General features: G+C 35.7%; 3 protein-coding genes across 8 annotated transcripts; 2 read left to right on the top strand and 1 right to left on the bottom strand.

Moving 5' to 3' along the window:
• Positions 1-3,909: 3,909 nt before the first annotated feature.
• LOC128868129 (ubiquitin carboxyl-terminal hydrolase 20) lies at positions 3,910-16,280 on the bottom strand. Of its 3 annotated transcripts, XR_008455065.1 has the most exons (8): positions 8,379-8,717; positions 7,744-8,302; positions 6,968-7,682; positions 5,885-6,908; positions 5,479-5,821; positions 5,002-5,422; positions 4,589-4,727; positions 3,910-4,525 (listed from the first exon to the last, which is right to left on the bottom strand). XR_008455065.1 is itself a non-coding variant. In XM_054109890.1 (7 exons), exons 2-7 carry the CDS (start codon positions 8,451-8,453, stop codon positions 5,091-5,093), a joined length of 3,048 nt encoding a protein of 1,015 aa, XP_053965865.1. In that variant the 5' UTR covers positions 8,454-8,533; positions 16,055-16,280; the 3' UTR covers positions 4,901-5,090. The 3 variants fall into 3 exon arrangements, 2 of the variants coding, with proteins under 2 accessions (XP_053965865.1, XP_053965864.1); XM_054109890.1 differs by lacking the exons at positions 3,910-4,525; positions 4,589-4,727 and adding an exon at positions 16,055-16,280 and having other exon boundaries at positions 4,901-5,422; positions 8,379-8,533; XM_054109889.1 differs by lacking the exons at positions 3,910-4,525; positions 4,589-4,727 and having other exon boundaries at positions 4,901-5,422; positions 8,379-8,716.
• On the top strand, positions 10,223-13,995 carry LOC128868131 (SNF-related serine/threonine-protein kinase). The gene is made up of 8 exons (XM_054109896.1): positions 10,223-10,980; positions 11,053-11,271; positions 11,452-11,627; positions 11,704-12,055; positions 12,116-12,253; positions 12,316-12,436; positions 12,510-13,193; positions 13,306-13,995. Exons 1-8 carry the CDS (start codon positions 10,730-10,732, stop codon positions 13,843-13,845), a joined length of 2,481 nt encoding a protein of 826 aa, XP_053965871.1. The 5' UTR covers positions 10,223-10,729; the 3' UTR covers positions 13,846-13,995.
• Positions 16,281-16,377: 97 nt separating the features above from the next.
• LOC128868130 (dynamin-like 120 kDa protein, mitochondrial) lies at positions 16,378-21,347 on the top strand. Of its 4 annotated transcripts, none has more exons than XM_054109893.1 (16): positions 16,378-16,577; positions 16,680-16,974; positions 17,043-17,178; positions 17,387-17,509; positions 17,632-17,706; positions 17,781-18,370; positions 18,454-18,681; positions 18,746-18,891; positions 18,947-19,111; positions 19,175-19,353; positions 19,707-19,784; positions 19,843-20,237; positions 20,310-20,428; positions 20,532-20,616; positions 20,745-20,949; positions 21,022-21,347. In XM_054109893.1, the coding sequence occupies exons 1-16, from the start codon at positions 16,546-16,548 to the stop codon at positions 21,084-21,086; spliced, it is 2,916 nt and encodes a 971-aa protein (XP_053965868.1). In that variant the 5' UTR covers positions 16,378-16,545; the 3' UTR covers positions 21,087-21,347. The 4 variants fall into 4 exon arrangements, with proteins under 4 accessions (XP_053965868.1, XP_053965867.1, XP_053965870.1 ...); XM_054109892.1 differs by having other exon boundaries at positions 19,175-19,362; XM_054109895.1 differs by lacking the exon at positions 17,387-17,509.

The following is a 21,347-nucleotide window of genomic DNA, read 5'->3' as shown; positions in this document are numbered from 1 at the left end:
GTAAGATATTATTATTGTTATTATTATTATTTATTAGAGTAATATGAAGTATTAGGTTGCTAGCTAGATATTAGATTGAACGCGTGACCAGTACTGTCTTCTAATCAGCTATTTCTACGCTAGTTCTAAATTTTCTGGAGTGCAGTGATTGTGTTAATAACTGTGTGTTCTTCGTGTGTATGTATGTATGTGAATAAGCTTGCTCATACGTACATATGCAAATGAATACATGCCTTAGCAAAGTATGCCATATGTTGTTTCGAATTAATTTGTTTAGTTTCTTTTCTATATTACACTACTTGCACTTAATAGACAGCTTTGTGCTAAATGAAACAATAGAGCTTTGACTACGGAAAATTAAACTACTATAGCCCGCGAAATTATCGAAACGAGCAAATCAGCATTTTAACGAGTTTTGCCTCATAGAATCCACGCTTCAAACTTTATATAAAAATTAGAAAATTTCCAAAAACTCATTATAATTTCACGGTTTTTGATTAAAATTTCTAGAAAAATTTTTGATATGTTGTTTTATAGTAATTTATCAACATTTTTGTGGAAATTAATGCAAGTTGAATTTTTAATAGTTAATTATAATATTAATATTTTTATTATTAATTTAATTTATTAAAAATATTTATATAAAATACTGTTTCAGTAATTTTTAGTGAAAAAATAAGGTTAATAATTTTTTAGTATGTATTTGGAAAGAATATTGGGATGTTTTGAAAATTTTTTATTTTAAAAGAAAATTTTATGAATTGTACCAGGTATATCTGAGTTGGTTAAATAATTAATTATTGGGTATGGGAATAAGTTTCCGTTCTTCCTTAGCCAAAGTTGCAAATTATTTAAACAATTAAATAATAGATAATATTATGTGAAGTATGTGCCATTGGAAGCTACAACTTTACTCCATATTTCAGGCAGCATACGGATTCCTCTGACGAAAAATTCAAGTTCTTTTGACTTGATGCAATAAGGGCTGACTGCATTGATCGGAACAGATGGTAATCCGAAGGTGCAATGTCTGAGCAATACGGCGGGAGCGGCAAGATTTCCCAATTCAGTCCCTTTAAATATTTCTGGAATAATTTAGAAACGTGTGGCCTGACGTTGCCATGCAGCAAAATCAGTTTGTCCCGTCCAGCGTCCCATTCCAGCCGCTTTTCTTTGAGAGCTCGATTCAAACGCATTGGCTGCAGTTGTTAACTATCGCCAGTGATGGTTTCAGATGGTTTAAGGAGTTCATAATAGAGAACACCATTCTGATCCCACCAGATGAACAACATAACCTTTGCTGCATGAATATTGTTTTTTCGCTGTCGATGGACCTGGTTGGCCTGGCAGGCTCCAACATTTTCGACGCTTAGGGTTATTATAATATATCCATTCTTCATCGCCGGTGACGTTGCGATGCAGAAAACATTTTCTTTTCGGCCGTTCAAGAAGCATCTCACATGTCATCAAACGTCTCTCGATATCCCTCTGCATCAATTGATGTGGCACCCAGTTACCTGCTTTTTGGACCATTCCACCGCGTGCAAACGTTTACTGACGGTTGATTTATCAACATCCAACTCTTTAGATATTTAGACATATCATCAAGGGTTGGACATGCATCTTCATCCAATAATCAAATTTTTTCGGTGTTCCTTCGGGGTCTTTATCACTCACGTCGAAATTGCCACTTTGGAAGGGTCGAATCCACTCTTTACAAGTTGTACTTGATGAAGAGTGATTACCGTAAATATTGATCAATATAGAACACGTTTCTGCTGCACTTTTCTTTAAAAGGTAATAATGAGGCATGACTTCCCGCAAATGCTGTTTTTTCGGGACGAATGTAGACATTTTTGAAGTCAGATAAAAAAGGATCTTTAGGCTTCAAACGAATGTCACTACTGCTATCGAGATCTCACATATACATCTTCAAATCAACAATATATTACTAAAGTGAACATAAATTTATAGCAGCGACACCTCTTTTACGAGGGCGGAAGCTTATTCCCTTACCCAATAGTAGGTATTTATTAATCTCGATTTTATAAGAGTTAATAATTTATTAAAATTAACGTGTCAAACTTGTTTTAAATAAATTATTAGCAATGAAATGTTATTCGTTTATAAAGGTATCTAGTTTTTTAGAAATAAATTTAATTTACAAATTTTTAATTTTTTTTATGTATGTGAAATATTATTAATTTTAATATTTTAATATATATAATTTTGTAAGTTTTAAGTTATTAAATTCAGCCAAATCCCTTACTTAAATTCCCCCTGATGGAATGGTGAATTTTCGTTTGTGATTTATAGAGTACTAGTGAAATGCTTCCAGCAAATACCTTTTTAGGTATTGATTGATCTTGTTCAAATTAATTGCTCTCCAAATTAACGTGGTGGCAATTTAGACCTGATATTCGTAAGCAAAACCTTAAATTTTACTGTACTTGGAAGTATATTAGTAAACTAATGAGCATTAGGTACTTCTAGTTATCGATCTTGAGTTTGATAATATTAATTCAAATTTATCTCTACTCTATAAAATAAAAGTCTCTCTACCAATACACTATTACATATTTATTAAGTCCTACCAGAAAATCGATATTGCAGGTGGCGTACTCCAAGAGATTCTTATGGGCTCCACCCTATGCTTGCTATGCAGATACGATCTACCAGCTTCTGAAGAAATAAATATTGGAAATTTCACCGATGACACTGGCTTACTCACAATTGACTCCCAACCCCATGTGGTCTCCCAAAAACTCCAAAAAGAACTCGATGAAATAACTCATTGGTTGAAAGAGTGGCGCATTAAGCCAAACGAGACAGAATCTTTTCAAGTCACTTTAACGCTAAGTCGAAAAGCTTGCCCACCCGTTAAGCTCAATAATATAGTCATCCCCAAACTAAGGTCACAAAATATCTCGACATGCATATTGATACCAAATTTTCATTTAAAACCTATAGGAATAAAACTCAGAAGCCTAAATTAGTTACTACATCGAAATTCTCATTTGTTTTCTCGAAAGTAACTTTACTCCGTTATGGACATATAGCGATCAACTTTGTGGCACTGCAGCTAATTCCAACATTGCAATACTTCAAATAAACCCTTCAGGGTGATCTCGAACGCCCCTTATTATATTACAAATGCACAAATTCATCGTGATCTTAAAGTACCCACAATAATAGAAGAAATAAGAAAATATACCTATCACACAATACATGACTCCAATCGCACTTCAACACTCTTGTCACAGAAATAATTGCCAGTCCCAGAACCTTCACCAGACCCAAGAGAAAGTCTACAAAAGCCTCATATCATAATAAATTAGTCTAAATTATTACTTATTATAAAATTACGAGTAGTATATGGTTGCACCACCCTGTGTATTCCATGAATGCATTATAAATATGTATATACATATATTCTGTTAAATGAATTAAGTAAGTTGAGTAAAAATATTGCTTAATGTTTAAAACACAGATCGTAATAAAGAAATGGACTTACAAAAAAATTTTAATTTTAAAGCGGTAAAATTTTTTAGAAAGTAATTTAATGCCTCCCTCAATTTTGCTCTGATTGGCTTGAAATTTCGACACGTAATCACAGAAGCGTCAGCCTTTCTAAATATGCAAAAATCGTGAAAATTGGTTGTCAAACAACAAAACTGTCAAATCTCCTCGGAAACAGAACTGTAACTCCCTCAATTTTACTCTGATTGGCCTGAAAATTTGACATTTGCGAAATAAGAAAATCGGATGTATTTTGCTTTTTAAATGGGAAGCAACTAGGTCTAATAGCATGAACGACTGTATCACACAACTATCACACGCTATATGCACTACAATATTTTTTGAAGAAATTGGAATCTATAAAGACATCAAATAAAAGGCTGCTGTAAAAACGCTACGAACTTAGTCCCAACTATTTTTTTTTATTTATTTTTTTTCATGCGATATCATATAAAGTACATGTTTGGAAGTTTTGTATATGCAAAAAATTTATTTTTGATAACTGTTTTTATTTAAAAAATGGCAAAATGACGCTACAAAGCAAATTATTAGATGTAATAAGAAAAGTTACTGCATGTCATTTTCTTATAGGTAAATTAACAATTATAATTAAATTGACATTAAACGCCATCTTGCGGTGCTTTCAAAGTACATATGTACATATGTGCATATATAAGTAAGCGCACACACATGTATGTCGCATCATTGCTCCCGTTACAATTCGCCTACACGTCAATCGGTCATCAGCTTTTCGTTTGATATCAGATATGCCCATAGCTGCAAGGTCGCCTTCAATGTCAGCTCTCCGTCGTTTTCTCGGCCTGACTTTGTTTCGAAGATCTTAAGATCTTTTTATAGCTCTCTCGTTGCTCATTCGCAGAACGTGACCGTACCATCGAATCCTTTGCGCTTTGATGTACCTGATTACATTTGCACCCGTGATAAGTGTGTCTAACTCGTCGTTGTACCGTCTTCAAGGGTGATAGGGTGATTAATATTGCGCCATCTGTACATATGGATTTTTTTAAAAATAAGTGAAAAAATCTTTTCGACTTAGTATTATATTTACTTCATTTTTGTTTGCAGCGTAACCAATTTTCAGTTTGACAAACAGTCCTGACCTCGGTACTGTTCACGTCGTTTTTCAGTAGAATTAGTCAGGCACTAAATTTCCGATAACCTATCAGCATTTCCTCTCAAATAGATAACTATCAAAAAGGTAAAATAACACAAAATTTGCAATACTTATAAGTGTGTGTTTTTTTTTTGGTTTTCTTATTGTAGTTGCTTTAACTCCTACATGCAAGGAATTGACAAGAATAACAACAATTAATATATGTATTTCCCCCTCATTTTACATTAATAAAATAATATACAAATATTGAATCATTGCATACAATAGCCTCTACCTAATCGACACATTCTTTATTGAAGTACATATCTACATACAGTGACAAATTTACATAAATATAAAACACTTACGAATATAAAAATACATGCACAGATAGCCCAACAGAAATAAATCAACTAAAATTGCAACGACTACTTCGAAAGTCGAAAGTCGGATTATCTTAAATATCAGTTTCGGTGGACTCGCTGGATTCTGGCAATTGAACAAATTTCTGAAGGGTGACTAAGTCTTTGCTTTTTGATCTATTTTTTGCATGCCCCGCATGAACAGCCACTATTTCTTCAGAATATGATGCTACGCTTTCGGCATAGTTTTGTTTCGAGTTAGATTTTCTAGACTTTTTATCGATTGGGAATGATTGCTTTTGATTTACACTAAATGCACTTTGTTGTACGTCAGATTCGGTATCTAATGTGTGTGTGGAATGTGTGTGCACCTTCTCCTCAGGAACATTTTCTATACAGTCGAAGCTTTTCCGAAAATTGTAGTTACCTATTTAGAATAAGGAATTTTAAGCAAAAGAGGTGATTTAAATAGTAATTTCTTACCCGTAGGCCCAAAAGCACTTTTGATTGCATTTCGTCCTCTGACTGTTTTTTTCCGAAGACTATTTCTAAGTAATGGGGGCCGTAGTTTTTTCCCATTTCCCGAAAAATGTTTTGCATGCCTGCTTTCCTTGTGATTTCCATAAGGAACTCGTATTGTAGGCGAAGGTGTATTATTCTCTGAGCTTCTATTATCCGAAATACAATTTTCGTGCATAGATTCTGTCAAAGATTCGTTCAAGTCAAAACAATTAGTATTTCCAATATTGCTCTCTGTATCCGAAAGATCTAATTTGTCCACCAGCTGGTCACCATCGTATTGTTCGTCCTGGTCAATTATTTCGATCTAAACAAAAATAGAAATGAATTAATTAAATCGGTCTTTTTTCATCGCATACTTTCTACAAACCTCTTCCGTAACCGACCCCCGAAGCATAATTTCTGGCCCACCTCCGTAAATGCCATAGAAAAATCTCCATAGAGGGGCATTCACCTGTGCATAATCCGATCCTGGGCGTACTTGTCGCAAAGGTGATGACTGAGCGGCATCTGTGATGAGGGCGATATTGGCATTAGAAATAGGACCAGGTTCCTTATGGGTAGCGCCACGGGCAAATTGCTGCCATTTTCGCAGCCACGGCATTGATATAGCATATATTGCGCCACAATCAAGTTCTACATCCATGCTAGTGAATTTTGTGAATATGCATAGTTCGTAGATCTGGCGTCTTTTTAAAGCTTCAGCTTGCCTTTTGCAGATTTCACATTCAAACAACATATTTATGGCAGGACCACCCCCAAATGTGCAATATAGAAAATCCCATAACGGCTGGGATATTGGTACAGCGATCTGATCCAGCAGAGCCATCTTTGACTGCAAAAGGCCACCGTGAGAACACAGTATTGTCCAGTTATTGATTGGTCCGGGTTCCGCAAATGTACTAAATCTAGTTAACCATTCACGTGCTACGAAAAATCGTATTTCTGCGGTATGTACAGGATTCAGTGCAGAAATTTCACTTGCCTTCGCTCGTATTAATTCCATTTGAGGATGGTGCTTTCTGTAAAAGATAACATACGCTTGACAGTTCTGCACAGCGCTTGGTGGTACTTCTGTGACGTGCTGATCATCATATCGATACCAACGATCTGTAACGGGATTCCGGGCAAAGCAGGTGTAGTGACCACCACCAACCGTACCATGGTGGCAAATCACAGAAACCAAGTTGTAAGATGTGACTGTCGATTTGCAATCTTTATGCAAATATGGTTTCATATCGAAACCTTCAAGCGGGAAATGAACTGGCGAGGATATTTTTGAGCTATATGACAGATCGTGGCGGAACCGCTTCAAATGGATGCATAACACTTCGGGTAATTCCAAAATTTGTGAATATTTAATTCCAGTTCTTAGTTTATTGCACTTCTCACAACTATTAAAAATGTATATTATTAATTAACACAAAAATGGGGCATTAGCATCGACACATACCTATACATATTGTCACCTTTGAGCTCGTCTGCACTGAAGAAGCTCGACATACAATCATATAACGTTACGGAAGGTCCCCATAGCCAAGAACGAAAAAGCTTCCAAAACCAGGAAAACCAACCATCTGTATTATTGGGTGCCAAAGTGTCTATTGAATTAAGACTTTGAGCACTTAAGCTGTGGGTTTGATGAAGCATATTTAAATAGTCTCGATTTGGAATGGGTAGCGAAAGATCTTGAAAAGTTTCTTCTCGTGTGGAAATCCGATCGCATGTGAGACATTGTACCGAGGAAAGCAATTTCCCATCAAATATATCACTTATAATTGAATGCACAACTGCTTGTGGCTGGGATGCGCTTGTATGTGTTTTCCGCGGTCTTCTACTGCGCTCTGTGCTACCTGAGTGTAACTGTCCCTTGAGTTGATTCGAATGTTGTGAAAGACTGCTATCACATGTCTCATACTCAGAGTCCGACACTGAACTAGACTGAGACACAGAGTCGGTGTCAAGCGGCTCTTCCGAAGTATGCATCTCAGCTAATGCTACCTCAGCACTCGTTATTATCGGCAATGTAGGGCTATTTTCCTTCAACTCCTCATGCAATTGATCCATAAAACAGCGCAAGAATTCTTGTGTATCATGTTGCTGAAAGCCGCGAAACATTGGGTGAACACTTCGAATTCCATATAATATTCCCCGAGGCGCAATGTAATCTTGAATTATATTTTAAAAAATTACAAATACTAAGGACTAACAATTCGCTTCGATACATACCTTTACCAACACCATCCATGCACCATATGTCATTCATTAAACGCTGGTAACTTTTAGCCAAACCAACTTTATTGCGAATTGAGCTTTGTTCGACAATATGATCCACTAAGTCATTGCAATTGAGGAAGTAATGTGTCATAGGCTGGACATTACTTAGCGCTTGTAAAGCTGCATTCATGTAACAAGTGTTAGCGATATTTTGTAACCCAACCAACCCCGTAGAAATATTTGACATCTCTTGATTATCTTCTCCCTCCTCAACGTTTCCATCACTGTTATCATTCTCATCCCTGGGCAAAGCAACCGCCGACCTAATTGCTTTTATGAAGGGATCTTCTATCAATGTTGGTTTGACATCAATGAAGATTTCACGTTCACATAAGTAGCACCAAAGCCTCTGAGATGACATGTTCATATGGAGACAGTGGCAGTTATTAAGCTGAAAATGCTCTGTGCTATGGTCATTAGCTTGCTCGGAGCATCCTACGCGTAAACAGTTTTTTTGCAGACATATCCATAGATTAGGACCAGAATAATCGCAGTCCGCACACGTCTTCACCTGCTCCAAGTACCAAATATTTTGGGACCGTTAAAAGAAAGAATGATACTGCGAAAAGAGCTCACTTCTTTTTTACCTTTTCAAGCTTTTTTATCTCCAACACGTGATGACTGCCAATATGAGGGCACATCCTGCTCCTTTTGTGTGCCATAGTTTAGAATAACAACTTGCCAATTTCCGAACGATACATGAAACCCAAGGCGAAATTCCTGGTGATTTTCGGAAATCTTCCTGCATGCAAGTGAATGTCCAATCAGAACAATGATGCCACATTTTATAATTAATCGTCATTGCTTCCAGAGTCTCTAAGTCTTCACATTTAAGGCCATTCTTTATCACACGTTAAATATATATTATGGGTATTCATCTAACCTATTTGATACTTTGTAAAAGCCACGTAAATTTACGAGCTGCAATTGGTTTAGCTTAAGCGCCTGCGAATCATTGTTCCTATCAAACATATATATGTGATTGTCTTTTTAGGATATTTTGTACATATAACCAGGCGTTTATTCTAAAATACTAAAGAGTAACATGACTGGTCATAACAGGTCCACAAAAATTCATTTATGGGTTACATATTCATGTGTAATACAACGTTTTTCAATCTTCCTCTTGGCTAGCAAACAAATTCACCTCATAGGTGTCAAAAATTTACATTCTAGAGTACTTTTCTATCAATTGGAATATGCCTTATATGTAAAGTGCTTGTGCAGCAACACTGCTTTTTCGATATTTAGTTATATTTTCTATGCTATTGTTGGAAAAATTTGCATACAAAGCGAAACGTTATAAAACATGACAAAATATCCGACAAAAGCAATCATTTTCAAAAAGTGAAGTGAACTTTTTTATAGAATTAGTAGAATTAAACAGACCGAATGCAAAAGACGATGAATTGACTTTTTTGCACAGCCGACGAGAGAGCAAACAGCGTTCCGTCGACAGTCAGTCAAACATTAACAGAACGACCCAAATTTAAATCTGGCCAAGAATTATTAATTCTGCAGCATTCCCCAACAATTTTTGGAGAATGTTTTATGAATGAATGAAGAATGTTTTACAACAACAAGACAGAAAACAGCTGAACATTAAACCTGAGATTAAATTACATTCAAAATGTACTGAACAGTTGCGTGCTGAGGTGAAACTTGGTTTAAACGACAAAGGACAAATATTTTGCAATCTTAGTAGTCACTTTATTCTGATTTCTGGCATTTTTTACAACTGGCGTTTAATTGTAGTTGTTGTTGTTGTTGTAGCAGCATAAACATTCACCATACTTACATACGGGGAATGCTGCTGGAGAGATAATCCTTGGCCGGATATAAATCCGGGTTGTTTCGGTAACGTAGAACCGACTATCGTGGAAACGTAGTAGTAGTATTAACGACCAGTTCCCCAAAGCACAAATAACTATTTTTTCCAAGCAAACTAAGCTTAAGCTAAACTAGGAACGAAAAACTGGGCCTAACCAAATCTTTACCTTTCTTCATATTATTTATCAATACTCAATGTCAACTAAGCAACATGAATCTCCGAGCAGAAAATGTATACAAATTTGGCTACTAATTTGATTAATTTTAGGTAATACTGTGTAAACGGGTAGATTAATTATTGCAATCTGATTTGACAACTTCGTATATGTGATAGCGGTAAGAGAATCAGGTTTGCTATATCTTCGATTTTATAACTCTTATTAATAAATAAATGTACATTTTTTTTAATAATTTTATTCGTTGTGGCATTATAGAACAGATATGACAGAAGATACAAAAACAAAACATTGAAGTGTTATGTAATCATTTATATTTTCTTAAGTTTAGTCAAGTTATGTCTATACTAACTGAGTTTTAACTCATAGCAGGTTGCTAGTTTGGAAAATCTACAAAGTGTAGACTTTGCTTTATTTATCCGGTCTGGCATCTTCCATAGCAAATGCATTTGGCACAGCCAGAGCCCATCGCATACAGATATTAGATCCAGTGAAGAATTCAGGAAACATTTCGTTATTAATAAATAACATTCACTGAAGTGTGAATTGGCTCTATGAGTTTATATGGGGAAAACAACGATAAGTGTTTAATTCCGTCAGAAAGTCCAGTTTTTTACTGGGCCACCACAGACGTATACATAAGTTACAGTTGCGCATCCTCGAATTTGTTTGCTTTATTGCCGTTGATCCGCTATCGCATGAGTTAAAAAAACTCTAATAAACTACAGTTCTCGCGATATATTGGTTAATTAATTGGATAAGGATCAGAATCGTAAGATAAAAACAGGACCTTTGTAACATGTCTAGTTTTTGCATTTAATCCAAATGAGGTAAGCATTTCGTGCTGGCTGTGTGCCTTCGCCCGTTTTGCTACGTCTATTGTGCCTAAATAACACGCCAGCTGCGATAAAGATTGTTGAGTTAATTTGCGGATGCATTTTGACGAAAGTATGGCGTTTGGAGCATCAACAACATCAATTCAATCCATGAGCATTGGTGGCGGTAGTTCCTACGATGGGAAAATAGCTGGATTGTATGATTTGGAAGAAACATTAGGTTCTGGGCACTTTGCTGTAGTAAAATTGGCTCGACATGTATTTACAGGTGCTAAAGTAGCTGTTAAAGTAGTGGACAAGACAAAGTTGGATGACGTTTCTAAAGCTCATTTATTTCAAGAAGTGCGGTAATAAATCTTAAATATTAATTTGTAATTATAGAAATCATAAGATATTCATCCATTTGTATCTTTTTATAGGTGCATGAAACTGGTGCAGCATCCAAATGTAGTACGACTATATGAGGTCATTGACACACCAACAAAACTCTACTTGGTGTTAGAATTAGGTGATGGTGGCGATCTATATGATTACATAATGAAACATGAAGGAGGCCTGAGCGAAGAATTTGCTCGAAAATACTTTAAACAAATATTAAGGGCTATCACCTATTGTCATCAACTGCATGTTGTTCACAGGTGAGCAATTCTATTTGATCTAAATCTGAAGGCATCACACCGTGCATACATATGAGTCTATGATCGACCAAAATGAAGTTACAAGTTGTTGCACTGAATACAAGTTTATGAATCTTTGCATTGATTAAATGCATTTGTTTCTCGTTTTACCTTCTAAAATAGTTTATACTCTCTTTGCAGAGACCTGAAACCAGAAAACGTAGTGTTTTTTGAAAAAATTGGTGTAGTTAAGTTGACTGACTTTGGATTTAGCAACAAGTTTTCCCCGGGTCAGAAGCTGGAAACTTTTTGCGGTAGTTTGGCTTATTCTGCGCCAGAAATACTTTTAGGCGATTCTTATGATGCACCAGCAGTTGGTGAGTACTAAAAAGAAAATTGATAGTGTCAAAGACTTTTATTCATATGACCTAAATTGTTTGTGTTTTTTAACAGATATATGGTCATTGGGCGTAATTCTATATATGCTAGTTTGTGGTCAACCACCTTTTGAAAAAGCTAATGATTCAGAGACGCTAACCATGATTATGGACTGCAAATATACGGTACCCCCACAAATATCTCAGAACTGCAAACAGTTAATTAGCTCAATGCTAGTGCGTGACCCAAAAAATCGAGCTACGTTGGAACAGATCGCGGCGCACCCCTGGATAAATGAAATCTCTGAGTTTGATGCAACTGATAGTTTTCCATTGATAAGCCGACAGCAGCTCAGTGATGAAGATCATGCCTTCATTGTACAGAAAATGATTAATGGAAATATCGCCTCAAAAGAAGAGATTTTGCAGTAAGTACGAGGGGATCTGTCCAGTTATTTTAACATTAAACTATCTACAATTCAATACAGGGCGTTAGATAAAAACAAGTACAATCACATCACGGCGACATATTTCCTTTTGGCAGAGCTAAAACTTCGGAAGCGACGCGAAGAACAATATCCCAAAAAACACGCACCTATTCTCTTACCAGATGTGGTTACGACGAAGTATTACATAAAAAAGCATACCTGTAAAATTTTCACGAAATATTGATTATCCGATTTTTCAGGTCTAACCTATCAGATATAAAGCGCGGGCAGATACCAGATATCAAGATAAAATCTACAGATTCGAATAAAATCATATTGCCCATAAATATGGTAACCCGACCTGCAACCGAATCTAAAACGGTTAGTTCAATGTTTATGGTTTTTTTTAATTGAAAGCTAAAAAACTATATTTTTATGTAAATATTTAATATAGGATAAACGTAGCAGAAAGTGTAGTATTGTTCGAGAAGAGGACGAAGACGAGTCGGGTTATGAGAACACAAATGATACCAATGAGTTACGTATAGCTGTTACACGGCGTGAATCAATATCAGATGGTCGTTTGAATTGTGTTGTTCAAGAGCGAACAAAATCAAACACTATAACGCAAATAGATGATCGTGAAAAAATGACTGCATCGGTTGATGCTACTTTAGTCCATAAGCTTAACCAAATCGAAAATCATGCCGTCTGTGATACAAATGTGACAAAAGGCGCAGTAAATCATAGCACCGGTAAATTAGTAACAGTGGATGACGCAGTGAGGGGAATGAAAGACCTCGAAATAGGGAAATTAAATCCCTTGCCAATGAGTAACAAAAACCCGGTACTGACTCATAGACGTAGTAAACTAAGCAAAATTCGAACACCATCATGCAGTAGCTCCGAGGCATCAGACGATGATACTAAGGCGCGCAGCAAGAAAAAAATGAATAAATTTGTTGGTGACACTCCAACAAGATTTCGCATGCATCGGCGAGATTCTCACGATGACTCAAGTGATTCGCAAGATCAGTCTTGTCCTCCATCTGGATCCCAAATACCACCGGGGCATTTAGTTGCCGGCAGTAACTCTAACGGGAGCGGCAAAAAAGAAAACCAAAAACACAGTAAAGAGGTAAATTAGCATATTTAAATGGCATTTTGTGGAAAAAATTATAAGGGATCATATAATTTGTATTTCATTCTTACCAAAGTAGCATAAATATAATACTAAGTTTAAATTTTAGCAACATAAAACCGATGACACGCGGAAAAATTGCAATTCGCATACTGAACGGCACAAGAAACAGCAAAAAGATGACAAGGAGAAAAATACTCGCATCGGTAATAGTTTAAAATCAGAATCGCTAATGTGCGGTACAGGGCGCCGTCGTGTTCGAGAGAGCCAGTCGCTGGATCGCATAACCGAGGCACAAGAATATGAATTTCGTCAAAAGTGTCTTACATCTGATCTGCAAATCGATCTAAGGAATTCGTTATTTAATCTTAATTCATTTACGGTTGCAGAAACTAAGGAAGAATATGACGAGGAAGCCGTTTCTATTGAATCAGACAAATTGAAAAACAATTGCATTTTCGCAGCAGACAACTCAATTCATATAAAACGTGGAAGCATTTGTGAATTGAATTCAATAGAAGATATTGACCTAATTCTAGAAGAAAAAAGTCTAACAAAAGCAATGCAAATTACTGGCTCAAAATGTTTTGTTACGATGAAGAAGATTCGTAAGCTAGGCAAATACTTTCCCGTAGTAAATTTTTCTTAATACCATATGTGTCAACAGAACAACTACTCACACAGAGGCAGAATTCATGAAAAATATAAATAGATATTTTAATTAAATTAATTCAAACCTTAAATTATAATCTAATATTCAATGCAATATTCTTAGTAATTATAAATAAATCGCAACAAAGTCACATGCATTAAGCACGTTCTAAACGTACTACAATAACTTGTCTCATTTTGTACTTATAAATTACATGAGTTTAGGAATAGCTTTGCTTTTCGATTCTCAGGAGATTGCGTTAATGCTTAAGAGTGAGTTCTTCAGTATAAGTTTAAGTAGCCGGTAAAGTAAGTTTAAAGTAAGCTTAAATATGATATATACCACAGTCATTGTACAGATACACAAGTAGAACCTCCCAACTGGTCGTTAAAAAATGCTCACAGCTGAGATCACCTGATTCCAAAACAAAATTTCTCAATAAAAAGCATTATTATAGCTAAGAAATATATTAAAAATATTTTTTCTTGTAAAATTTAAAGATTTTATTTTGTATTATTTTTTAGGGATATTTTAATGTTCTTAATGTTAGCATAAAAACTCTTATTTGGCATAGCAGCCCCGCGCATACGCTGACGCAGAAAGGCCAATCACTCACTCTATTACACACCTAGAGTACCTGTCAAAACAAATATGAAGAAGAAGAGTGTTTTAACCTGTAATTCTGTACAATGACTACAGTTGAACTCGTACTGAAAAACTAAAAAAAATATTCAAATGTTTAGGACATCTGTAAGTATTTAAAGATAAACTCATAAAAATAAAAAAATATTTCATTTTACCTTTTTGGCAAAAGAACCTCACTAAATAAATTGATTGAACGGCGTTTAGGACCACTCTGAAATACTCTGAACTAGATTGGACATTCAAATAACAGTTTGGGCCCGGTTAACAAATCGGCATTCCACCAACTTTCCTCAAAAATGTATGGGAAATGTTTAATGTTAACACAGCCAAGCTTTGAACAATTGATACTAACTTATCCTACCTGAGCAAGAACTTATCTATCTTATTCCTCCAACCTTTACATTTCAGAGTGCAATAGACACTAAATAAGGAAAATATTATATAAAAAATTTTTTCAAAGACGAGATTCCACCATCCAGATTTGCTTTTTCGTTTAAGATAAGCTAAAAACCGGAGCACGCCACAACAATCCTTACTACAAAAATTATCCGATTCTTCGTTACCTGAACTACGCGGATTTAAGACCCATCGAGGGATATAACTTCAAGTATCTTTCAAAATTTTTTAGGGAAAGTGTAACGTTGTTACAATAATAAAGTACATGGGATGCTAACAGTCACACATGTATGAATATATAATATTATATAATAAAGTACTTAAACATGTTCAATAAGTAGAAGAGTACTAAATTCCATCCGGACCGAACTTCATATACTCGCGCACATTCTAGTATAGCTTAATTTGAACTATCAGTTAATTTTTGAATGAAACGAACTCATTGACAATGGGAGTTATGTCTTGTAACATCAGAGGGACGGACGGAAATTTAGTCTTAACACATAAAAAGTGAGGATGGTTTCCGATCACGATAATATTTAAATCGAATTTAAAAAAGGCTGTGAGCAATACGTGTACAAAGTTTGGGCGAGTTTATTACCGTTCATTTCTCTAAAATTTTACTTACGTCGTTTGAAGCCAGTCACTTATAGTTTATATAATATATTATATATATAACTGGCGCCTACACCCTTTTTGGGGGCACACAACAAATAGGAGGAGAACCTCGGACAATATATATATATTATAAATGTATATAGATGGTTGTCAGTTCACCAGTTTTCCAGGTTATAAAAAATAACGAATTGATATTGAAGAATAAGTAGTTTATATTTAGTGTTTTTTTTAGATACGATTCATTATAATGGTAGCTGACATGCTAAGTTTATGAAAAAACACTGTTCTTGTTGTAGCAGCAATAACATTCCCATAATTGTACGGGGAGTGCTGCTGAAGTGACAGTCGTTGCCCGTATATATAGTAAATCCGGGTCGTTCCGGTAACGAAAGGACACTGTAGTAGGCAATATTGAAGTAAACAAACTATATTTTCTATAGTTCATATAACTCTGCAAACACTATCTTGAGTTTTGTACCTGTGCCCATTCTCTTTTTACAGTTGCTCTTAAATAAGTAGTGCACACATATGTATATACGTATATTACCATTTGAGATAGCTGATTTCGGCGTGTCCACTGCGGTCTCCACTAATCAACAAAATTCTTCGTATACAAACAATGTTTTAATATAAGTTCTGCATTCCTTAATAATTTCACTATTATTCAACTCAAAGTCAATCAACGCACTACACCACAAATCATTTCGAGCCTTTTTTAAATTATTTCCTCGTTATAAATTAGCCGGTGTGCTCAAAGTGGTACCTTTTTTCGAGATTTTGTACTAATGTTCTTTGACAAATATCAGGGTTGATCTGCAATGTACTGTTCTTCACTTTTATGCACTTAACGAACACAGCTACAATAAATAGTCTGGTAACATAAATAGCTATATGTCAAATTTAGAGCAACACAATCGAGTGAAAAATAAAAGTTATATTTTCACGGTCTGCGAAAATAATTATTTTTCCAACTAATTTGTTGTCCGTAGCGCGTATTTCACGCGTATAAGGATCGGCTCAAAGATACTACTAGCAAATATGTTACGAGTATATTTAAGGAAGTCACATCGGTAAGAAAAGCGTATAGGGGAGATTATGAAACAGGCATCTGATATTTAGTGTGAATGTCGTCATCGTGTATTAATTTTTTATAATTCTTACTATGCCCTCAGGGAAACCGCCCAACGTGCCACATACCTCTGCACAAAAGTCATATGCTCCAATCATTCCACGCTATGTAACAAAGCTGTACGTCGACCGCCGTACGACGAATATGGTCGACAAGCACAAGGTCAACAACGTGCTCCTGTTGACTTTCTTAGCCCTCAACAGTACGGTAGATATGGTTGGTATGTCCCGCCGTCGCGCAAGTACGGCATGTTAGTGGCCCGCATTTTACGAGGGGCTTTAAAACTTCGATACATTGTACTTGGTGGAGCTATCGGTGGAGGGGTGTCGCTGAGTAAAGTTAGTATAAATGAACAAAAATTATTACACTTTATATACTTAAATATTTTTATTTTTATTTATTATAGAAATATGAAGAATGGAAAGATGGTCTGCCAGATATGAAGTGGTTGGAAGATGTCTTACCGCAAGGTGATAGGTGGAGTAATTTTTCAAAAAAGTTGATAGAAGTTGGCAGTGTAATGAAGGATGTTGTTCAAATAGGTAAGAAGTGCAAAGAAGTGCGGCTTAGATATTCTCTCACTTTAAGGGCTTGGGAGGGTAATAAAATATTCCATTAGCCGTTATTTAAATATTTTACATATTCGATTGGGCATAACTAACTAATTTCCACATTCTATTGAACCTGATGTGCATTACTAAAAGTAATGATTTTCATAAGTAATTTATGTGGGTTTGTCTTCGTATTTAGATCCTAAACTAAAGGAACTCGGGGAAGAGAAGATATCAGAATGGAAAGTGTGGTTCGATAATCGTCTGGATGATGCAATAGAAGCCGCGGATTATCAAGGCAGCAATGCTAGTATCACTGAATGTAGGTCCATTTTCAAAAATTATATATTAAAGTGAGAGAATTTCAAAAGCATCACAACTATATAAAGACACATATTTTTTCAAAGTTAAGTAATTTCTTTTCACATTATTTCTCTTAATTAGCTAAAGATGATATTAAATCCAAATCAACTGTATCGGCCTTGGGTCTATCGAAAGACGAAAGCCGTAAAAAGTATGGTGAGTGCGCAACTTTCACATCTATTATCATTATCTTGATCTTAAATCATTACTTAGACAAACATTTGTTTCAGAAAATTTGCAAACCCAAGTAGAATCACTGCAAACTGAGATTATGAACGTGCAAATTAAATACCAGAAAGAATTGGAAAAAATGGAGCGGGAAAATCGAGAATTGAGGCAACAGTATTTAATACTCAAAGCCAATAAAAAAACAACAGCTAAAAAAATCAAAAAGTCGCTTATAGATATGTATTCAGAGGTGCTTGATGAACTTTCAGGCTACGACACAAGTTACTCAATGGCGGATCATTTGCCACGCGTTGTTGTTGTTGGCGATCAAAGTAGTGGCAAAACATCTGTATTGGAATCCATTGCGAAAGCACGCATATTTCCGCGAGGCAGCGGAGAAATGATGACGCGCGCACCAGTAAAAGTAACACTCGCAGAAGGGCCATATCACGTAGCCCAATTTCGTGACTCTGATCGTGAATATGAATTGAATAAGGAATCTGACCTATCAGAGCTACGGCGAGAAGTTGAATTACGAATGCGTGCTTCTGTCCGTGGTGGGAAAACCGTCAGCAATGAAGTAATTTCGATGACAGTTAAAGGTCCTGGTTTGCAAAGAATGGTTTTGGTAGATTTGCCTGGAATAATTTCGGTATGTTATAAATAAAAATTGCTAAAAACAAATCAACAACAATTAAAAATATACTTCTATTTCTGATGTTTGTTTTTGCATAGACAATGACTGTTGACATGGCGGCTGATACAAAGGATTCAATACATCAAATGACCAAACATTACATGAGCAATCCGAATGCAATTATTCTATGCATTCAAGACGGTTCAGTAGATGCCGAACGAAGTAATGTGACAGATCTCGTGATGCAGTGTGATCCACTAGGACGACGCACCATTTTTGTGCTAACCAAAGTGGATTTGGCGGAAGAGCTTGCTGATCCTGACAGGGTAAGTAATTTACTGTGATGGCTGCAACACCTTATAATTATATTACGGGAACATTCTTAAATAGATTCGAAAGATTCTTTCGGGCAAATTATTCCCTATGAAAGCACTAGGCTACTACGCTGTTGTGACTGGGCGCGGTCGCAAAGATGACAGCATTGAAGCCATCCGGCAATATGAAGAAGACTTTTTTAAAAACTCGAAACTTTTCCAGTAAGTAATTACTTTTAACACAGTTTCTCACAAATTTTTATGGATATTTTTTTAGCCGGCGAGGTGTAATAATGCCGCATCAAGTGACTAGCCGAAATCTAAGTTTGGCTGTATCCGATCGATTTTGGAAAATGGTGCGCGAGACAATAGAACAACAAGCCGATGCATTTAAAGCTACCAGATTTAATTTGGAAACTGAATGGAAAAATAATTTCCCTCGGTAAACGAAATCTTATTTATTTGTTGAAAATTGCTAATTTAAATATCAAATTAATACATGCAGACTTCGAGAATCGGGAAGAGATGAATTGTTCGACAAGGCTAAGGGCGAAATCTTGGATGAAGTAATCACGCTTTCACAAATATCAGCTAAAAAATGGGAAGAGGCCCTGACGGAAAAGCTGTGGGACAAGCTATCTAACTACGTTTTTGAGAATATTTACCTGCCGGCCGCACAGTCAGGTTCTCAAAGTAATATTATGTAAATATAAAGTAGAAATTATTGTAGCCGAGCTCGCCACTCTCTTTTCCATTGTGCTATGCATTTTAACAAGTTATCTATATTAGAAGAAAGAGTAATTAATTATTGTTATTAAATAGGCATTCAAACGGGCGCGTATAAGTTTGGATCGTTCTGCATACTAGTAAATAACATACAGAAATACACCTCACTTGCATACTTAACTATTTTGTACATTTTACAAAGTGATTAACTGCATTAAGTGTTGAAATATGCTTGAAGATATTGAAATATTCATACATTTTTTGTTCTTCATATGTTTCATTTTATTATATTGACGATACATTTTTTACAGACTCCTTCAATACGATGGTGGATATAAAGCTGCGGCAATGGGCAGAGCAAGCTTTGCCTGCCAAATCGGTGGAAGCAGGTACGTTGTATACACAATTCAAAAGTGCGTGTCTTGTAATAGTTTTATGTTATCATAGGCTGGGAGGCTCTTAAAAATGAATTTATAAATTTGATGGAAAAGGCGAAAAAGTCACCGGACCATGATGACATATTTGATAACCTCAAAGGAACAGTGGTAGACGAAGCCACCCGTCGACACTCATGGGAAGATAAGGCCATCGATATGCTGCGAGTTATACAGCTTAACACATTGGAAGATAGGTTCGTTCATGATAAAACTGAGTGGGACCAAGCTGTAAAATTCCTAGAAACTTCTGTAAAGGCTAAACTTGCACAGACTGAAGAGACCTTGAATGAAATGCTGGGTCCGGGGCAATTTACGCGCATGACGCACTGGAAATCGCTAACAGAAGATCAATCTAAACGTCGTTATGTTAAAACTGAGCTGGACAAAGTACTGAGAAATGACGATGTTAGTTTCCATGACATTTTATGACATACATGGAATTTTTATACCTGCCATTTTTTTGATTTTAAACTATAGAAACACTTACCCACTTTGTCCTATGACGAATTAACAACAGTTCGGAAAAACTTGCAGCGTGATGGCGTTGAAGTCGATACCGATTATATTCGGCAAACGTGGTTTCCCATTTACAGGAGGTATAATTCGTACAAGAAAAGCATTTTGTTATATAGAATAAGTGAATTAAATTTTCTTAACAATATTTTTTCAAACTATTTTGCGATTCTCTTAAACTTACAGACACTTCCTCAAACAGGCACTTCATCGTGCAAACGACTGTCGTAAGGCTTACTATCTATACAGTCAGCAGGGTGCAGAATGTGAGGTAAGAATTACAGAGATGTATAACTTTCAGGCCGATAGCCTTTGCTGCTGGTTTGCCTTGGTTCTTATATTTCATGCAAATAAATACGTAAAATACAATTTCATTCGTTGTTCTTGTTTTTTTTTCAGATAAGTTGTAGCGATGTTGTGCTTTTCTGGCGCATTCAACAAGTGATTAAAGTTACTTCGAATGCATTAAGACAGCAAGTCATCAACCGCGAGGCGCGTCGTTTAGACAAAGAAATTAAAGAAGTCTTAGACGAGTTTAGTGATGATGAAGAGAAAAAGTCGCAGTTATTAACTGGAAAGCGTGTCACACTCGCAGAGGAATTAAGTACGTTCTTTGAATTGACATCGCATTTATAAATGTTTATTACGCTAAACTTTTCTATTTTTCTATTTCAAGTTAAAGTCCGGCATATACAAGAGAAATTAGAGGAGTTCATCAACTCTCTTAATCAAGAAAAGTAACAATTCATCGCAGTCGTAGATCTCTAGTCGTAAATTCGAACTCATTGAAATAACTCCAGGATTCTGACGAAAAGATTTCAGTTAATATTGATTCGTTCACCATTGTGATTTATTTATTTATAATTCCGCTTGATTGTTAAAGCGTGAGAGAAATGAGTAAGTGCGTGTTGGTAAGCTTCAAAAAATATAATTTGATGCCTTAACTGATGTTGAAAATAAAAAGAAAAGTATGACAAACACTTTAATTTTGTTTAACACTCA

Source organism: Anastrepha ludens, chromosome 6 (genome assembly GCF_028408465.1).
Source record: "Anastrepha ludens isolate Willacy chromosome 6, idAnaLude1.1, whole genome shotgun sequence".
Taxonomy (NCBI): domain Eukaryota; kingdom Metazoa; phylum Arthropoda; class Insecta; order Diptera; family Tephritidae; genus Anastrepha; species Anastrepha ludens.
Note: the sequence above shows the minus strand (reverse complement) of the source record. Positions and strands in the feature narration are given on the sequence as shown.

Coding starts and splice junctions, on each gene's coding strand:
- LOC128868129 (XM_054109890.1), bottom strand. CDS start 8,453: ATGGCACACAAAAGGAGCAGGATGTGCCCTCATATTGGCAGTCATCAC. Junction 8,303..8,378: donor AGATAAAAAAGCTTGAAAAG/GTAAAAAAGAAG, acceptor TACTTGGAGCAG/GTGAAGACGTGTGCGGACTG. Junction 5,822..5,884: donor GGGGGTCGGTTACGGAAGAG/GTTTGTAGAAAG, acceptor ATTTTTGTTTAG/ATCGAAATAATTGACCAGGA.
- LOC128868131 (XM_054109896.1), top strand. CDS start 10,730: ATGCATTTTGACGAAAGTATGGCGTTTGGAGCATCAACAACATCAATT. Junction 11,272..11,451: donor CAACTGCATGTTGTTCACAG/GTGAGCAATTCT, acceptor CTCTCTTTGCAG/AGACCTGAAACCAGAAAACG. Junction 13,194..13,305: donor ACCAAAAACACAGTAAAGAG/GTAAATTAGCAT, acceptor TTTAAATTTTAG/CAACATAAAACCGATGACAC.
- LOC128868130 (XM_054109892.1), top strand. CDS start 16,546: ATGTTACGAGTATATTTAAGGAAGTCACATCG. Junction 18,371..18,453: donor ATTTGCCTGGAATAATTTCG/GTATGTTATAAA, acceptor GTTTTTGCATAG/ACAATGACTGTTGACATGGC. Junction 19,785..19,842: donor TGCCAAATCGGTGGAAGCAG/GTACGTTGTATA, acceptor ATGTTATCATAG/GCTGGGAGGCTCTTAAAAAT.